Below are 17,226 nucleotides of genomic sequence, written 5' to 3'. Positions count from 1 at the left end.
CTATTTTCAAGAAGGGGAATAGGGATAGCCCAGGAAATTACCGACCGGTGAGTCTAACCTCAGTGGTTGGTAAGCTGATGGAGAAGATCCTGAGGGACAAGATTTATCATCATAGAAATCATAGAAATGATTTCTATGATGATAAATCTTGTCCCTCAGGATCTTCTCCATCAGCTTACCCCATGAGCATTTAGAGAGGTTTAGTATGCTCAAGAATACTCAGCATGACTTTGTCAAAGGCAGATCGTGCCTTATGAGCCTGGTGGAATTCTTTGAAAATGTAACTAAACACATTGACGAAAGGAAAGCGGTAGATGTGGTTTATATGGATTTTAGCAAGGCGTTCGATAAGGTCCCCCATACAAGGCTTCTAGAAAAAGTGAGAGGGCATGGGATCCAAGGGGCTGCTGCCCTGTGGATCCAGAACTGGCTTGTCCAAAGGAAGAGTTTTAACAACACCAGGTTAAAGTCCAACAGTAAAACTCTTACTGTGTTCACCCCAGTCCAACGCCGGCATCTCCACATCATGATTGCCCAAAGGAGGCAGAGAGTGGGTATAGATGGGTCTTTTTCTAAATGGAGGTCGGTCACCAGTGGTGTGCCCCAGGGATCTGTTCTGGGACCCTTGCTGTTGGTCATTTTCATAAATGACCTGGATGAGGAAGTGGAGGGATGGGTTGGTAAGTTTGCCGACGACACGAAGGTTGGGGGGTTGTGGATGGTCTGGAGGGATGTCAGAAGTTACAGAGGGACATAGATAGGATGCAAGACTGGGCGGAGAAGTGGCAGATGGACTTCAACCCAGTTAAATGTGCAGTGGTCCATTTTGTCAGGTCAAATGGGATGAAGGAGTACAATATAAAGGGAAAGAGTCTTAGTACTGGAGAGGATCAGAAGGACCCCCGTGGGTCCATAGGACTCTAAAATCGGCCCCGCAGGTGGAGGAGGTGATTAAGAAGGCGTATGGTGTGCTGTCCTTTATCAATCGAGGGATTGAGTTTCGGAGTCCGGGGATAATGATGCAGCTATATAAGACCCTCGTCAGACTCCACTTGGAGTACTACGCTCAGTTCTGGTCGCCTCATTACAGGAAGGATGGGGAAAAGATTGAAAGGGTGCAGAGGAGATTTACAAGGATGTTGCCTGGATTGAGTGGCATGCCTTATGAGGATAGGCTGAGGGAGCTCGGTCTTTTCTCCTTGGAGAGACTTAGGATGAGAGGAGACCTAATAGAGGTGTATAAGATGTTGAGAGGCATAGATCGGGTGGACTCTCAGAGGCTTTTTCCCAGGGTGGAAATGGCTGCTACGAGAGGACACAGGTTTAAGGTGCTGGGGGGTAGGTACAGGGGAGATGTTAGGGGGATGTTTTTCACACAGAGGGTGGTTGGCGAGTGGAATCGGCTGCCGTCAGTGGTGGTGGAGGCAAACTCAATAAGGTCTTTTAAGAGACTCCTGGATGAGTACATGGGACTTAATAGGATGGAGGGTGAGAGGTAGGCCTAAAAGGTAGGGATATGTTCGGCACAACTTGTGGGGCCGAAGGGCCTGTTTTGTGCTGTACGTTTTCTATGTTTCTATGTTTCTGTGTTAATGAATCAGAGCTCGTTGGTAATTTTTTTTATTGCCATTGACCCTTTCCCCACTCCCATTTTGTTTCACTTAAGATTGGAAGTTTACATTACGGTCTTCTCAAAGAGTACATGAGTGCACGCACACGCATTTTAACATGATTTGTGGATGAAATGGCAGTGGCTTTGGTGAACACACTTCATAATGCATTCGAAAAATATACATTACCAGAAGCCTGACGTATAGATAATATGATTCCTGCACATAGGAGCAAGCACATTAAATAACCAGACTTAACAGACTGTCATTGGTGATGGAAAAAAAACAATATATTAACATTATATTATTAATATCGCAACTTTTGAATAAATCACCCATTTTCCAGGTTGTGAATTTGTTTTCTCAACTATAAACACATCTTCCTGAGGTAACTTCTTCATTACAATCACAGAGCAGGATATTCGATACTGGAAAGTAGATGAAGCATTGACGCCCAGTGGAAAACAGGCTTCAGCTATCACAGTAGAAACGACTTCCTATGCCTTACTTCAGACGCTATCAAGGAATGATATTGACTATGCCATGCCGATTGTGAATTGGTTAACGGAGCAGCAAAACTATGGTGGGGGATTCCGCTCCACCCAGGTGACATGATTTTCCACTAACTGGAGCTCAGTTCTTGCTGTTAATGTTGAATTGTAGTCGGCGTTTACAATCAGTCAGCATTATTCATTCCCAGGTGCATTGCCAAGTTATTCATGCTCAACTTTTACTTTGCTTTACTTTGACCAACCCTGAGCAAGTGAGCAAAGTAAGAAGTCTCACAACACCAGGTTAAAGTCCAACAGATTTATTTGGTAGCAAAAGCCACTAGCTTTCAGAGTGCTGCTCCTTCGTCAGGTAAGTGGGAGTTCTGTTCACAAACAGGGCATATAAAGACACAAACTCAATTTACAAAATGATGGTTGGAATGCGAGTCTTTACAGGTAATCAAGTCTTAAAGGTACAGACAATGTGAGTGGAGAGAGTGTGAAGCACAGGTTAAAGAGATGTGTATTGTCTCCAGCCAGGACAGTCAGTGAGATTTTGCAAGCCCAGGCAAGTCGTGGGGGTTACAGATAGTGTGACATGAACCCAAGATCCCGGTTGAGGCCGTCCTCATGTGTGCGGAACTTGGCTATCAGTCTCTGGTCAGCGACTCTGCGCTGTCGTGTGTCATGAAGGCTGCCTTGGAGAATGCTTACCCGAAGATCAGAGGCCGAATGCCCGTGACTGCTGAAGTGTTCCCCAACAGGAAGAGAACACTCTTGCTTGGTGATTGTTCATTCATCCGTTGTCGTAGCATCTGCATGGTCTCCCCAATGTCATGATGCGGAGATGCCGGCGTTGGACTGGGGTAAACACAGTAAGAAGTTTAACAACACCAGGTTAAAGTCCAACAGGTTTATTTGGTAGCAAAAGCCACACAAGCTTTCAGAGCTCCAAGCCCCTTAAACAGATTACCTGTAAGGTGGAAGGGGCTTGGAGCTCCGAAAGCTTGTGTGGCTTTTGCTACCAAATAAACCTGTTGGACTTTAACCTGGTGTTGTTAAACTCCCCGATGTACCATGCCTCGGGACATCCTTTCCTGCAGCGTATCAGGTGGACAAAGTTGGCCGAGTTGCAAGAGTAGGTACCGTGTACCTGGTGCATGGTGTTCTCACGGGAGGTGATGGCATCCATGTCGATGATCCGGCACGTCTTGCAGACGTTGCTGTGGCAGGGTTGTATGATGTCGTGGTCACTGTTCTCCTGAAGGCTGGGTAGTTTGTTGCAGACAATGGTCTGTTTGAGGTTGTGCGGTTGTTTGAAGGCAAGAAGTGGGGGTGTGGGGATGGCCTTAGCGAGATGTTCGTCTTCATCAATGACATGTTGAAGGCTCCGGAGAAAATGTCGTAGCTTCTCCGCTCCGGGGAAGTACTGGACGACGAAGGGTACTCTGTCCGCCATGTCCTGTGTTTGTCTTCTGAGGAGGTTGGTGCGGTTTTTCACTGTGGCGCATCAGAACTGTCGATCGATGAGTCGAGCGCCATATCCTGTTCCTATGAGGGCATCTTGCAGCGTCTGGAGGTTTCTGTTGCGATCCTCCTCATCCGAGCAGATCCTGTGTATACGGAGGGCTTGTCCGTAGGGGATGGCTTCTTTAACGTGTTTAGGGTGGAAGCTGGAGAAGTGGAGCATCGTGAGGTTATCCGTGGGCTTGCGGTACAGTGAATTTCTGAGGTGACCGTCCTTGATGGAGATGCGTGTGTCCAAGAATGCAACCGATTCCGGAGAGTAGTCCATGGTGAGTCTGATGATGGGATGGAACTTGTTGATGTCATCATATAGTTGTTTCAGTGATTCAGGTGAACATTCTTGCAACTCGGCCAACGTTGTCTACCTGATACGCTGCAGGAAAGTATATCCCGAGGCATGGTACCTTGGGGAGACCATGCAGACGCTACGACAACGGATGAATGAACACCGCTCGACAATCACCAGGCAAGAGTGTTCTCTTCCTGTTGGGGAATACTTCAGCATTCGGCCTCTGATCTTCGGATAAGCATTCTCCAAGGCGGCATTCACGACACACGACAACGCAGAGTCGCTGAGCAGAGACTGATAACCAAATTCCGCACACATGAGGACGGCCTCAAACGGGATCTTGGGTTCATGTCACACTATCTGTAACCCCCACGATTTGCCTGGGCTTGCAAAATCTCACTAACTGTCCTGGCTGGAGACAATACACATCTCTTTAACCTGTGCTTAACCCTCTCTCCACTCACATTGTCTGTACCTTTAAGACTTGATTACCTGTAAAGACTCGCAGTCCAACCATTATTTTGTAAATTGAGTTTGTGTCTTTATATGCCCTGTTTGTGAACAGAACTCCCACTTACCTGACGAAGGAGCAGCGCTCCGAAAGCTTGTGGCTTTTGCTACCAAATAAACCTGTTGGACTTCAACCTAGTGTTGTGAGACTTCTTACTGTGTTTACCCCAGTCCAACGCTGGCATCTCCAAATCAAGTTAGCAAATACATGGCCGAAGTAACGGAGCATAAAATGAAGCCCGCTTACATGTGCAGTAGTGTTTCCATGTGTTTCATCTGTATATTTTAAGTATCTGAAAAGCGGTTTCTTTTCTCTGAAGGACACAGTAGTTGCATTGGAAGCTCTATCACAATATCACATTGCTTTTCTTAAGAGAGAGGAGGAAATCGATATGCAAATTCACTTCAATGTTCTTGGAAGCCTCAATGAGAACAATATACACTTGCGCAGACGCAACGCTCTGACCCAGAAAGAACTGAAGGTGAGTGTGTGATCAGAAAGAACGCAAAGTTGTTTTATATCAGCTGATTTATCGCTCACTCGACATATGTAATCCAACACCTTTCTCTACTGCCCAGGATGATAGCCAACTGAGTGTACAAAAATGTATATGCATGATGCTAACCTTCACTGTGCAACGATGTGAAGTAATAACCAATTGGCAGTTTTCTTTACAGCTCTGCTCTATTGTATTTGCCAGTGTAGTGCATTTTAACTTTGCCTCTGAAATAAGAAATATACATCATGTGATTTGTATAACAAAATGAGGACAACAAATATGTATGCAGCGATTAGTGAGAGGCAACATGGTTTTGTGAAGGGGAGGTCGTGTCTCACGAACTTGATCAAGTTTTTCGAGGAAGTGACGAAGATGATTGATGAGGGTAGGGCAGTGGATGTTGTCTCCATGGACTTCAGTAAGGCCTTTGACAAGGTCCCTCATGGCAGACTGGTGCAGAAGGTGAAGTCGCATGGGATCAGAGGTGAGCTAGCAAGGTGGATACAAAACTGGCTCGGTCAAAGAAGACAGAGGGTAGCAGTGGAAGGGTGTGTTTCTGAATGGAGGGCTGTGACAAGTGGAGTTCCTCAGGGATCAGTGCTGGGACCTTTGCTGTTTGTAATATATATAAATAGAACATAGAACATAGAACATAGAACATTACAGCGCAGAACAGGCCCTTCGGCCCACGATGTTGCACCGACCAGTTAAAAAAAAAACTGTGACCCTCCAACCTAAACCAATTTCTTTTCGTCCATGAACCTATCTACGGATCTCTTAAACGCCCCCAAACTAGGCGCATTTACTACTGATGCTGGCAGGGCATTCCAATCCCTCACCACCCTCTGGGTAAAGAACCTACCCCTGACATCGGTTCTATAACTACCCCCCCTCAATTTAAAGCCATGCCCCCTCGTGCTGGATTTCTCCATCAGAGGAAAAAGGCTATCACTATCCACCCTATCTAAACCTCTAATCATCTTATATGTTTCAATAAGATCCCCTCTTAGCCGCCGCCTTTCCAGCGAAAACAATCCCAAATCCCTCAGCCTCTCCTCATAGGATCTCCCCTCCATACCAGGCAACATCCTGGTAAACCTCCTCTGCACCCTCTCCAAAGCCTCCACATCCTTCCTGTAATGTGGGGACCAGAACTGCACACAGTACTCCAAGTGCGGCCGCACCAGAGTTGTGTACAGTTGCAACATAACGCTACGACTCCTAAATTCAATCCCCCTACCAATAAACGCCAAGACACCATATGCCTTCTTAACAACCTTATCTACTTGATTCCCAACTTTCAGGGATCTATGCACACATACACCTAGATCCCTCTGCTCCTCCACACTATTCAAAGTCCTCCCGTTAGCCCTATACTCAACACATCTGTTATTCCTACCAAAGTGAATTACCTCACACTTCTCCGCATTAAACTCCATCCGCCACCTCTCGGCCCAACTTTGCAACCTGTCTAAGTCTTCCTGCAAACTACGACACCCTTCCTCACTGTCTACCACACCACCGACTTTGGTGTCATCAGCAAATTTGCTAATCCACCCAACTATACCCTCATCCAGATCATTAATAAATATTACAAACAGCAGTGGCCCCAAAACAGATCCCTGAGGTACACCACTTGTAACCGCACTCCATGATGAATATTTACTATCAACCACCACCCTCTGTTTCCTATCCGCTAGCCAATTCCTGATCCAATTTCCTAGATCACCCCCAATCCCATACATCTGCATTTTCTGCAGAAGCCTACCATGGTGAACCTTATCAAACGCCTTACTAAAATCCATATATACCACGTCCACTGCCTTGCCCCCATCCACCTCCTTGGTCACTTTCTCAAAAAACTCAATAAGGTTAGTAAGGCACGACCTACCTGCCACAAAACCATGCTGACTATCACCTATCAATTCATTACTCTCCAAATAACTATAAATCCTATCCCTTATAATTTTTTCCAACATCTTGCCGACAACAGAAGTGAGACTCACCGGTCTATAATTCCCGGGGAAGTCTCTGTTCCCCTTCTTAAACAATGGGACAACATTCGCTAACCTCCAATCTTCTGGTACTATACCAGAGGCCAACGACGATTTGGAGGAAAATGTAACTGGGTTGATTTGTACGTTTGCGGACGACACAAAGGTTGGTGGATTTGCGGATAGCGATGAGGACCATCAGAGGAGACAGCAGGATATAGATCAGTTGGAGACTTGGGCGGAGAGATGGCAGATGGACTTTAATCCGGACAAATGTGAGGTAATGTATTTTGGAAGGTCTAATACAGATAGGAAATGTACAGTAAATGGCAGAACCCTTAAGAGTATTGATAGGCAAAGGGATCTGGGTGTACAGGTACACAGGTCACTGAAAGTGGCAATGCAGGTGGAGAAGGTAGTCAAGAGGGCATACGACATGCTTGCCTTCATCGGCCAGGGCATTGAGTTTAAAAATTGGCAAGTCATGTTGCAGCTTTATAGAACCTTAGTTAGGCCGCACTTGGAATATAGTGTTCAATTCTGGTCGCCACACTACCAGAAGGATGTGGAGGCTTTGGAGAGGGTACAGAAAAGATTTACCAGGATGTTGCCTGTTATGGAGGGCATTAGCTATGAGGAGAGATTGGAGAAACTTGGTTTGTTCTCACTGGAGCGACGGAGGTTGACGGGGAGACCTGATAGAAGTCTACAAGATTATGAGAGGCATGGACAGAGTGGATAGTCAGAAGCTTTTTCCTAGGGTGGAAGAGTCAATTATTAGGGGGTATAGGTTTAAGGCGCGAGGGGCAAGGTTTAAAGGAGATGTACGAGGCAGATTTTTTACACAGACAGTAGTGGGTGCCTGGAACCTGTTGCCGGGGGAGGTAGAGGAAGCGGATACGGTAGTGACTTTTAAGGGGCATCTTGACAAGTACATGAATAGGCTGGGAATAGAGGGATATGATCCCCGGAAGGGTAGGGGGTTTTAGTTAAGTCGGGCAGCATGGTCGGCGCAGGCTTGAAGGGCTGAAGGGCCTGTTCCTGTGCTGTAATTTTCTTTGTTCTTTGATTGTTGTGGTCAGGAATTCACTGCCTGAAGGGATGGGCCAGAAACAGAAACTCAATCAAATTTCAAAAGGGAATTGAACTTGTCGTTACTGTGAGAAAGTGGCAGGAGGGTGGAGAAGAGTAGTGTCGACTCGGACTCATTCCCTGCGTAAGCTCTGGATGTGGAGATGCCGGTGTTGGACTGGGGTAAACACAGTAAGAAGTTTAACAACACCAGGTTAAAGTCCAACAGGTTTATTTGGTAGCAAAAGCCACACAAGCTTTCGGAGCTAGTGGCTTTTGCTACCAAATAAATCTGTCAAGCTCTGGATCACAGGGCTTGGACACAAACATCATGGCTGATGTTCCAGTACAGTTCTGTGGGAGACCTATATCCTTGGATGGGTTTTCACAATGTGTCCATCTGCCTTATGTCACGGATAGAAACGGATCTCATACCGTTGTTTGGAACAGGAACAGGGACTTTCTCATTGAGCCAATAGTTTTTGTGCATCAAAAATCAGATTTTTTAATCTCTATCATATCACAGTCCTGAGTGTACTGCGTACATAGTGGGAGGCCAGGGATTACTGGTAAAGTCAATGTGTTGGTAATCCGGAGGTCTAGGTCTGGGAAAAGCTGCAATCCTCAACTGGTGTAGCCCACGTGTGAGTCCAGACCCACAGCAATATCGTTGGCTCCAAGCTACCTTCTGAAATTACCTAGCAGGCCACTATGAAGTCTGAAAGGAATGAAATCCCAGATATAATTCATCAATTTACCTATCGCACATTTATCTATTGATTACATCATTGGTAGGAATGACCACCATTGTGCAGACGAAACCAAAAGAGAAAATGCTGGAAAATCTCAGCCCGAAGTCCATTCTTCACATCAGTTTAGGCCGGGATTGTTCTTCCTTGAACAGAGAAGGTCGAGGGGAGCGGGGTGATTGAGGTGTAAAATGTTATAAGGGATAACGATTGGGTAGAGAGAAGGGATGTTTCCTCTAAGTGGAGGGTCGGTAACCAGGGGGCATAGAAGCAGGAAACTTAGAGGGGTTTTACGGAAAAGCTTTTGGACCCAGAGGATGGTGGGAATTGGGAATTCAAAGGGTCAAAGAGGCAGGCACCCTCGTAACATTATAATGCATCTTGAAACATTTGAAACGCCATAGCATACAAGGCTTTGGACCAAGTGCTCGGACGTGGGATGAGAATATCATATGTTTGATAGCCAGCGCAAACCGATGGGCAGAATGGCCTCTTGCTGTGCTGTAAAACTCTCAATGGGGGCGATTCCCCCCCAAAAAATTGTGTTGAATTTGTGGGAAAACTGGAGTAACTCACGCTGTTTTTTGCAGTGGGAGTTCACACTAGAATCTCCCACACTCTGTGCATTGCAAAGGCCACCAGCATGAAAATTATTAGATTTTAGGGAGTGGGGCCTATTTCTGCCCAGGAGGCTGAAAATCAGCAAATTCTGCGCATGCGCAATGGCTCTGAACTGACAGCCTCCTGTTTGCTGGACAGCTCAATCGCTGGCCAGCCCAGGACCCCCAAAATGCTGCCTTCACGGCCCGATTGCGTCCCTCCTGGTCCGCCCTGATCTCCTGACCCCCTCACCAATCGCTGGCCTCTCTCCTGCCTCCATCGATCCCAAAGGCTGAGTGGCAGCAAGACCACCCACCCCCACTGATTTTCTCCGAAGCCCTGCCCCATGTCCAGTGGGCAGTGCCAAGGTGCCACCTGGGCATTGGCACTTTGCCCTTTGGGCAAAGGCAGGCACTGTCAGGGTGCCCATGCCCAAGGGCACCACCCCCCTGCTGCCCAAGCCTCTAGGGGGCCCCGATTGCCCTTCCCCCCTTCACTGCAGTGGGGTCGTCCCGATAGTTCCCTGGGGAGCTACTCAAAACCTCACTGGAATGAGCAGGTCCAGAGCATTCAGTCCTCGCTAATCACATTAAAATAGATGTAAATGACTTACCATGTGTTCCCGCCAGTTTCCAGCACGGATCTGACTGCTGGAAATCCGGCACTGGGAGATGGGCATGCAGCAGAAACGCATGCACGAATCCAGTACATGCCCAGATGTGAGATTCTCCCATCACACTGTACTAGAAAACTAGCGCAGCGGGGTGGGAGAATCATCCCCTCTGTCTCTATGACATTGAGGATATCCTCCATCGCGTTGTGTGGTATTAAGAACATAAGAAATAGGAGCAGGAGTAGGCCATCTAGCCCCTCGAGCCTGCCCCGCCATTCAATAAGATCATGGCTGATCTGAAGTGGATCAGTTCCACTTACCCGCCTAATCCCTATAACCACTATATTAGCACCATGATAAATATCATAGCTTTTGAACAAGTCAAAACTGGGCATTTAAGAAATGATGAGGGTTATCAGGAATTGAGTTGTATGCAACCAAATTTGTTGTATACAGTCTACAATTAGCTTCAAGTTGGAGGATCCAACCTTGATCGAAGATGACCATAGGAGCTGCACCAGGCATCACTATAAATGAGGTGTCTACCTGTTGTAGTTGCATCACCTGCCTATGTGCATGTCATGATGTGGAGATGCCGGCGTTGGACTGGGGTGAACACAGTAAGAGTTTTAACAACACCAGGTTAAAGTCCAACAGGTTTATTTGAACATAAGAACATAAGAAATAGGAGCAGGAGTAGGCCATCTAGCCCCTCGAGCCTGCCCCGCCATTCAATAAGATCATGGCTGATCTGACGTGGATCAGTACCACTTACCCGCCTGATCCCCATAACCCTTAATTCCCTTACCGATCAGGAATCCATCCATCCACGCTTTAAACATATTCAGCGAGGTAGCCTCCACCACCTCAGTGGGCAGAGAATTCCAGAGATTCACCACCCTCTGGGAGAAGAAGTTCCTCCTCAACTCTGTCTTAAACCGACCCCCCTTTATTTTGAGGCTGTGTCCTCTAGTTTTAACTTCCTTACTAAGTGGAAAGAATCTCTCCGCCTCCACCCTATCCAGCCCCCGCATTATCTTATAAGTCTCCATAAGATCCCCCCTCATCCTTCTAAACTCCAATGAGTACAAACCCAATCTCCTCAGCCTCTCCTCATAATCCAAACCCCTCATCACCAGGGTTTTAACAACAATATTTGCTACCAAATAAACCTGTTGGACTTTAACCTGGTGTTGTTAAAACTCTTACTGTGTTCACCCCAGTCCAACGCCGGCATCTCCACATCATGGCTACCATCGACACCGCGAACTGCCGGCTCCAAGTGGAGAGGATCTCCAAGAAGATCGTGCATATCGACACAGACATCAAGTTTCTACAAACATGCAAGAAAGCAGATGGTATTTGCTACCAAATAAACCTGTTGGACTTTAACCTGGTGTTGTTAAAACTCTTACTATGTGCATGTCAAACAGAGGAAGCAGCAGGCAATAGACAAAGCTAACCGATCCTAAAACAAATGGATCAGATATACACTTTGCAATCAAGTCACATACGATTGTGAATAGTAGTAGAAAATTAAACAACTCACCAAAGCAGGAGGTTCAACACATGTCTCAATTTTCTTGAAGGCATAAAATAAATATTGGCTGCCAAATTTTAAAATTATGTCAGTGTTGTGAAGTTGAGTAGAGTAATTCAGACTCTGAAGTAGAATGTTAGAATTTGGTGTTTGTAAAATTATAAAAATGCTCGGGAAAAAAGCATTGCATGATTCCTTTAAAAGGTAGTGTTTTTTTGTGCAAAATGCAGGTGCATATGGTGCCAGTACACAGACTGAAACATTTGTTTCAGAGGTCTTGGTTTTGATTTTTTTTCTAAATTCAGTCTATCAGTTTAAATTGGGCACTTGCATACCAACAACCTATCAGAATTGTATTTGACGGTTTTGGCAACCTGTAGGGGATATTGATATGTCATCACAGGTATAAAAAAGAACAGGCAGTTCTAAAAAAGCAGAGAGACAGCAACTGCCATTTGCCTAGCTCAAAGCTCTCAGCCAAAAGCACCATCTCAGTAGTGAAGGTACCAGAAAAGAAAGCAGTTTCATACAGAGAATATTCCAGAAGACAACAAACCTGCTTGTAATTTTGAGTGACTAAATTCTATTGTGCTAATGAATGGGAATTGTATTCATCTGAACAGCATTCGATTAGAATTATGTTTTATTCAGTTTGTTACTAGTTTAGTTAACTCGTTCACTGTTAGATAAATTGTTACTTGTTGATTTTAGAGGGTCAGGGAGTTATTTTGATTTAACCAATAAAAGTTGCTGAAGAGCAGATTAATAATCACTTTTACAGATTATGAGGTGAAGTATGCCTCTTTGAGTGGTTAAGTGTTACTTCTCAGAAGAGAGATCAACCTTCGCTTTATAACAGTTAATGACTACACTTTATAAAGTGCTATAGAGGTTTTAACGAGATTGAAAATTCCAATGACCATTTTATAAATGGCTTATGTTGCATCTGACTTTAAATTAAAAATATTCAACATACTGGTTCCGACACCACCAGTACATTTCGTTTAGAATAAAACTGCATCTGTCAACTTGTAGTGCAAGGAAATATTCTAAAACATTGGAAGAGTCTGATGATGAAATTTAATTGCAAATCTCACTCTGCTAGTTTCCACTCGGAAGCAGGATTCAAATCGAGCTGTCTGGTCAAGGAAATGGCACACTGAATGTGAGTATTTTCAATTGTTACAAAAATTGACTACTATTTTGCTGTGCAGGGTTAGTGATATTTCACAGAATCGTGGAATCATAGAATCCCGAGAGTGCAGATGGAGGCCATTCGGCCCATCGGGCCTGCACTGACAACAATCCCACCCAGGACCTATCCCCATAACGCCACGTATTTACCCTGCTAATCCCCCTGACACTAAAGGACAATTTAGCATGGTTAATCCACCTAAACTGCACACACTTCATTGCATTTCCTTGCTGTTTGTCATTTTCATAAATGACCTGGATGAGGAAGTGGAGGGATGGGTTGGTAAGTTTGCTGACGACACCAAGGTAGGTGGTGTTGTGGATAGTTTGGAGGGATGTCAGAAGTTGCAGCGAGACATAGATAGAATGCAAGACTGGGCGGAGAAGTGGCAGATGGACTTCAACCCGGATAAGTGTGTAGTGATCCATTTTGGCAGATCCAATGGGATGAAGCAGCAGTATAATATGAAGGGTACCATTCTTAGCAGTGTAGAGGATCAGAAGGACCTTGAGGTCCGGGTCCATAGGACTCTTAAATCGGCCTCGCAGGTGGAGGATGCGGTCAAGAAGGCGTACGGCGTACTAGCCTTCATTAATCGAGGGATTGAGTTTAGGAGTCGGGAGATAATGCTGCAGCTTTATAGGACCCTGGTTAGACCCCACTTGGAGTACTGCGCGCAGTTCTGGTCACCTCATTACAGGAAAGATGTTGAAGCCATTGAAAGGGTGCAGAGGAGATTTACAAGGATGTTGCCTGGATTGGGGGGCATGCCTTATGAGGATAGGTTGAGGGAGCTTGGTCTCTTCTCCCTGGAGAGACGAAGGATGAGAGGTGACCTGATAGAGGTTTACAAGATGTTGAGAGGCTATTTCCAAGGGCTGAAATGGTTGCTGCGAGAGGACACAGGTTTAAGGTGCTGGGGGGTAGGTACAGAGGAGATGTCAGGGGTAAGTTTTTCACTCAGAGGGTGGTGGGTGAGTGGAATCGGCTGACGTCGGTGGTGGTGGAGGCAAACTCGTTGGGGTCTTTTAAGAGACTTCTGGATGAGTACATGGGATTTAATGGGATTGAGGGCTATAGATAGGCCGAGAGGTAGGGATATGATCGGCGCAACTTGTGGGCCGAAGGGCCTGTTTGTGCTGTGGCTTTCTATGTTCTATGTTCTATGTTTAAATCGCGTGTAAACATGGAAATGAATTAAATCCAGAGCAGTGCCAACTCTGCTAGAAAATTGAATCAGAAAATTTCTTAGAAGTATGCTGTTCTGAAAATGTTTGGGCTGATGCTTTTCCTTTTAATAGTTGAAAGTGCCTCGGGGTCTATACAGATGATAAATGGTGCCCATCCTTAATCTTGTTGAGATTAAGGTCAACTACATATGAAGTACTAGCATCTGATTGAGAACAGATAGGGGAAGCTTCACTTCCTTTCCTAAAATATACTATTATTTATCAGACATGACTTGGGAAGATGAACATAAGTTTCCATTCTGTGTAAGTATCTGGGACGCTTCACTGATAAAATGTGCTGCAAGCTGATTCCATAAACAAATTTAAAAATCAGTCCTGAAAGGTTTCTTCTTAATGAGGAAGTAATGGGATTTCAGAGGGAAATCTAGATATGTGGTTCAGCGAGGCAGTTTTTTTAAAAAGCAGCATAGCTTGGCGGGAAAGACATTCTTAATCTCTGCTGAATGGTTTGATAAGGAGAGGTCACCCTGTTGGGAGTCTTTTATAGACCTCCTAAAAGTTCTAGAGAGGTTGAGGAAAGGATTGCGGAGTCAATCCTGCTTAGGAGTGAAAGTAATAGGGCAATTGTTATGGGGGATTTTAACTTGACTAATATTGACTGGAATTGTTATAGCTCTAGCTCGTTAGAGGGGTCAGTTTTTGTTCAAAGCGTGCAGGAAGGTTTTTTGACTCAGTATGTAGACAGGCCAACTAGAGGTGAGGCTATATTGGATCTGGTGCTGGGAAATGAGCCAGACCAGGTGCTAGACTTGGAAGTTGGTGTGCATTTTGGTGATAGTGACCACAATTCGGTTACGTTCACCTTAGTGATGGAAAGGGATAGGCATGAACCTCGGGCCAGTGGTTTTAGCTGGGGGAAGGGTAATTATGAGGCTATTAGGAGAGAATTAGGAAACATAGGTTGGACTAGGAGATTACAGGGACTGGGAACGTCCGACATGTGGAGTTTTTTCAAGGAGCAGCTACTGCGAGTCTGTGATAGGTATGTCCCTGTCAGGCAAGGAGGAATTGGTAGGGCTAGGGAACCGTGGTGCACCAAAAAAGTTTCTTTGTTGGTTAAAAAGAAAAAGGAGGCTTATGTTCGGATGAGACGTGAGCACTCGGGTAGTGCACTAGAAAGCTTTAGATTGGCTAAGAGGGAGTTGAAGAGCGAGCTTAGAAGGGCTAAAAGGGGACATGAGAAGACTTTGGCGGATAGGGTTAAAGAGAATCCTAAGGCGTTCTATAGGTATGTCAAGAACAGAAGGTTGGTTAGGGCAAGTTTAGGGCCAGTTATAGATGGCAGAGGGAAGTTATGTGTGGAACCGGAGGAGATTGGTGAAGCATTGAACCAATATTTCTCTTCGGTGTTCACGCAAGGGGACATGAATATAGCTGAGGAGGACACTGGGTTGCAAGGGAGTAGAATAGACAGTATTACAGTTGATAAGGAGGATGTGCAGGATATTCTGGAGGGTCTGAAAATAGATAAATCCCCTGGTCCGGATGGGATTTATCCAAGGATTCTCTGGGAGGCAAGAGAAGTGATTGCAGAGCCTCTGGCTCTGATCTTCAGGTCGTCGTTGGCCTCTGGTATAGTACCAGAAGATTGGAGGTTAGCGAATGTTGTCCCATTGTTTAAGAAGGGGAACAGAGACTTCCCCGGGAATTATAGACCGGTGAGTCTCACTTCTGTTGTCGGCAAGATGTTGGAAAAAATTATAAGGGATAGGATTTATAGTTATTTGGAGAGTAATGAATTGATAGGTGATAGTCAGCATGGTTTTGTGGCAGGTAGGTCGTGCCTTACTAACCTTATTGAGTTTTTTGAGAAAGTGACCAAGGAGGTGGATGGGGGCAAGGCAGTGGACGTGGTATATATGGATTTTAGTAAGGCGTTTGATAAGGTTCACCATGGTAGGCTTCTGCAGAAAATGCAGATGTATGGGATTGGGGGTGATCTAGGAAATTGGATCAGGAATTGGCTAGCGGATAGGAAACAGAGGGTGGTGGTTGATAGTAAATATTCATCATGGAGTGCGGTTACAAGTGGTGTACCTCAGGGATCTGTTTTGGGGCCACTGCTGTTTGTAATATTTATTAATGATCTGGATGAGGGTATAGTTGGGTGGATTAGCAAATTTGCTGATGACACCAAAGTCGGTGGTGTGGTAGACAGTGAGGAAGGGTGTCGTAGTTTGCAGGAAGACTTAGACAGGTTGCAAAGTTGGGCCGAGAGGTGGCGGATGGAGTTTAATGCGGAGAAGTGTGAGGTAATTCACTTTGGTAGGAATAACAGATGTGTTGAGTATAGGGCTAACGGGAGGACTTTGAATAGTGTGGAGGAGCAGAGGGATCTAGGTGTATGTGTGCATAGATCCCTGAAAGTTGGGAATCAAGTAGATAAGGTTGTTAAGAAGGCATATGGTGTCTTGGCGTTTATTGGTAGGGGGATTGAATTTAGGAGTCGTAGCGTTATGTTGCAACTGTACACAACTCTGGTGCGGCCGCACTTGGAGTACTGTGTGCAGTTCTGGTCCCCACATTACAGGAAGGATGTGGAGGCTTTGGAGAGGGTGCAGAGGAGGTTTACCAGGATGTTGCCTGGTATGGAGGGGAGATCCTATGAGGAGAGGCTGAGGGATTTGGGATTGTTTTCGCTGGAAAGGCGGCGGTTAAGAGGGGATCTTATTGAAACATATAAGATGATTAGAGGTTTAGATAGGGTGGATAGTGATAGCCTTTTTCCTCTGATGGAGAAATCCAGCACGAGGGGGCATGGCTTTAAATTGAGGGGGGGTAGTTATAGAACCGATGTCAGGGGTAGGTTCTTTACCCAGAGGGTGGTGAGGGATTGGAATGCCCTGCCAGCATCAGTAGTAAATGCGCCTAGTTTGGGGGCGTTTAAGAGATCCGTAGATAGGTTCATGGACGAAAAGAAATTGGTTTAGGTTGGAGGGTCACAGTTTTTTTTTAACTGGTCGGTGCAACATCGTGGGCCGAAGGGCCTGTTCTGCGCTGTAATGTTCTATGTTCTATGTTCTATAATTCCATTTCCATGCCTGTTTCTGAAGTTCAATTTGGTTCACTTCTAGTGGGAGCTGGTCTTTAACAGGAACATTTTATTTTTAAATTGCAGTTCCGCAAAAGCTACCACCTAATGGAGGAGCCTTCCAGTACCTGTAAAACATTTCACCTTTCCGTCACAGTTAAAGGGCAATTGGAGTTCAGAAGTAAGTATAACTCTGGATGTGTTTTGTAGGGATCAAAGTGTCTGCATTGATCGAAGAAATCAATTTACACGTTGC

The 17,226-nt window shown here is 45.5% G+C and overlaps 1 protein-coding gene across 4 annotated transcripts in view; it reads left to right on the top strand.

Annotated features, from left to right (window-relative positions):
• LOC144497122 (complement C4-like) overlaps nt 1-17,226 on the top strand; it is a 469,428-nt gene that overhangs the window by 406,884 nt on the left and 45,318 nt on the right. For all 4 annotated transcript variants that reach the window (XM_078217916.1, XM_078217917.1, XM_078217918.1 and 1 more), the window contains 4 exons: nt 2,023-2,216; nt 4,748-4,909; nt 12,600-12,659; nt 17,058-17,151. In XM_078217916.1, coding sequence (XP_078074042.1) covers nt 2,023-2,216; nt 4,748-4,909; nt 12,600-12,659; nt 17,058-17,151 — 510 coding nt within the window. The remainder of the gene's footprint in view (nt 1-2,022; nt 2,217-4,747; nt 4,910-12,599; nt 12,660-17,057; nt 17,152-17,226) is intronic.

Source organism: Mustelus asterias, chromosome 8 (assembly GCF_964213995.1).
Source record: "Mustelus asterias chromosome 8, sMusAst1.hap1.1, whole genome shotgun sequence".
In the NCBI taxonomy this organism is placed as follows: domain Eukaryota; kingdom Metazoa; phylum Chordata; class Chondrichthyes; order Carcharhiniformes; family Triakidae; genus Mustelus; species Mustelus asterias.
The sequence above is the reverse complement of the archived record's forward strand: the minus strand, read 5'-3'. Positions and strand labels throughout refer to the sequence as shown.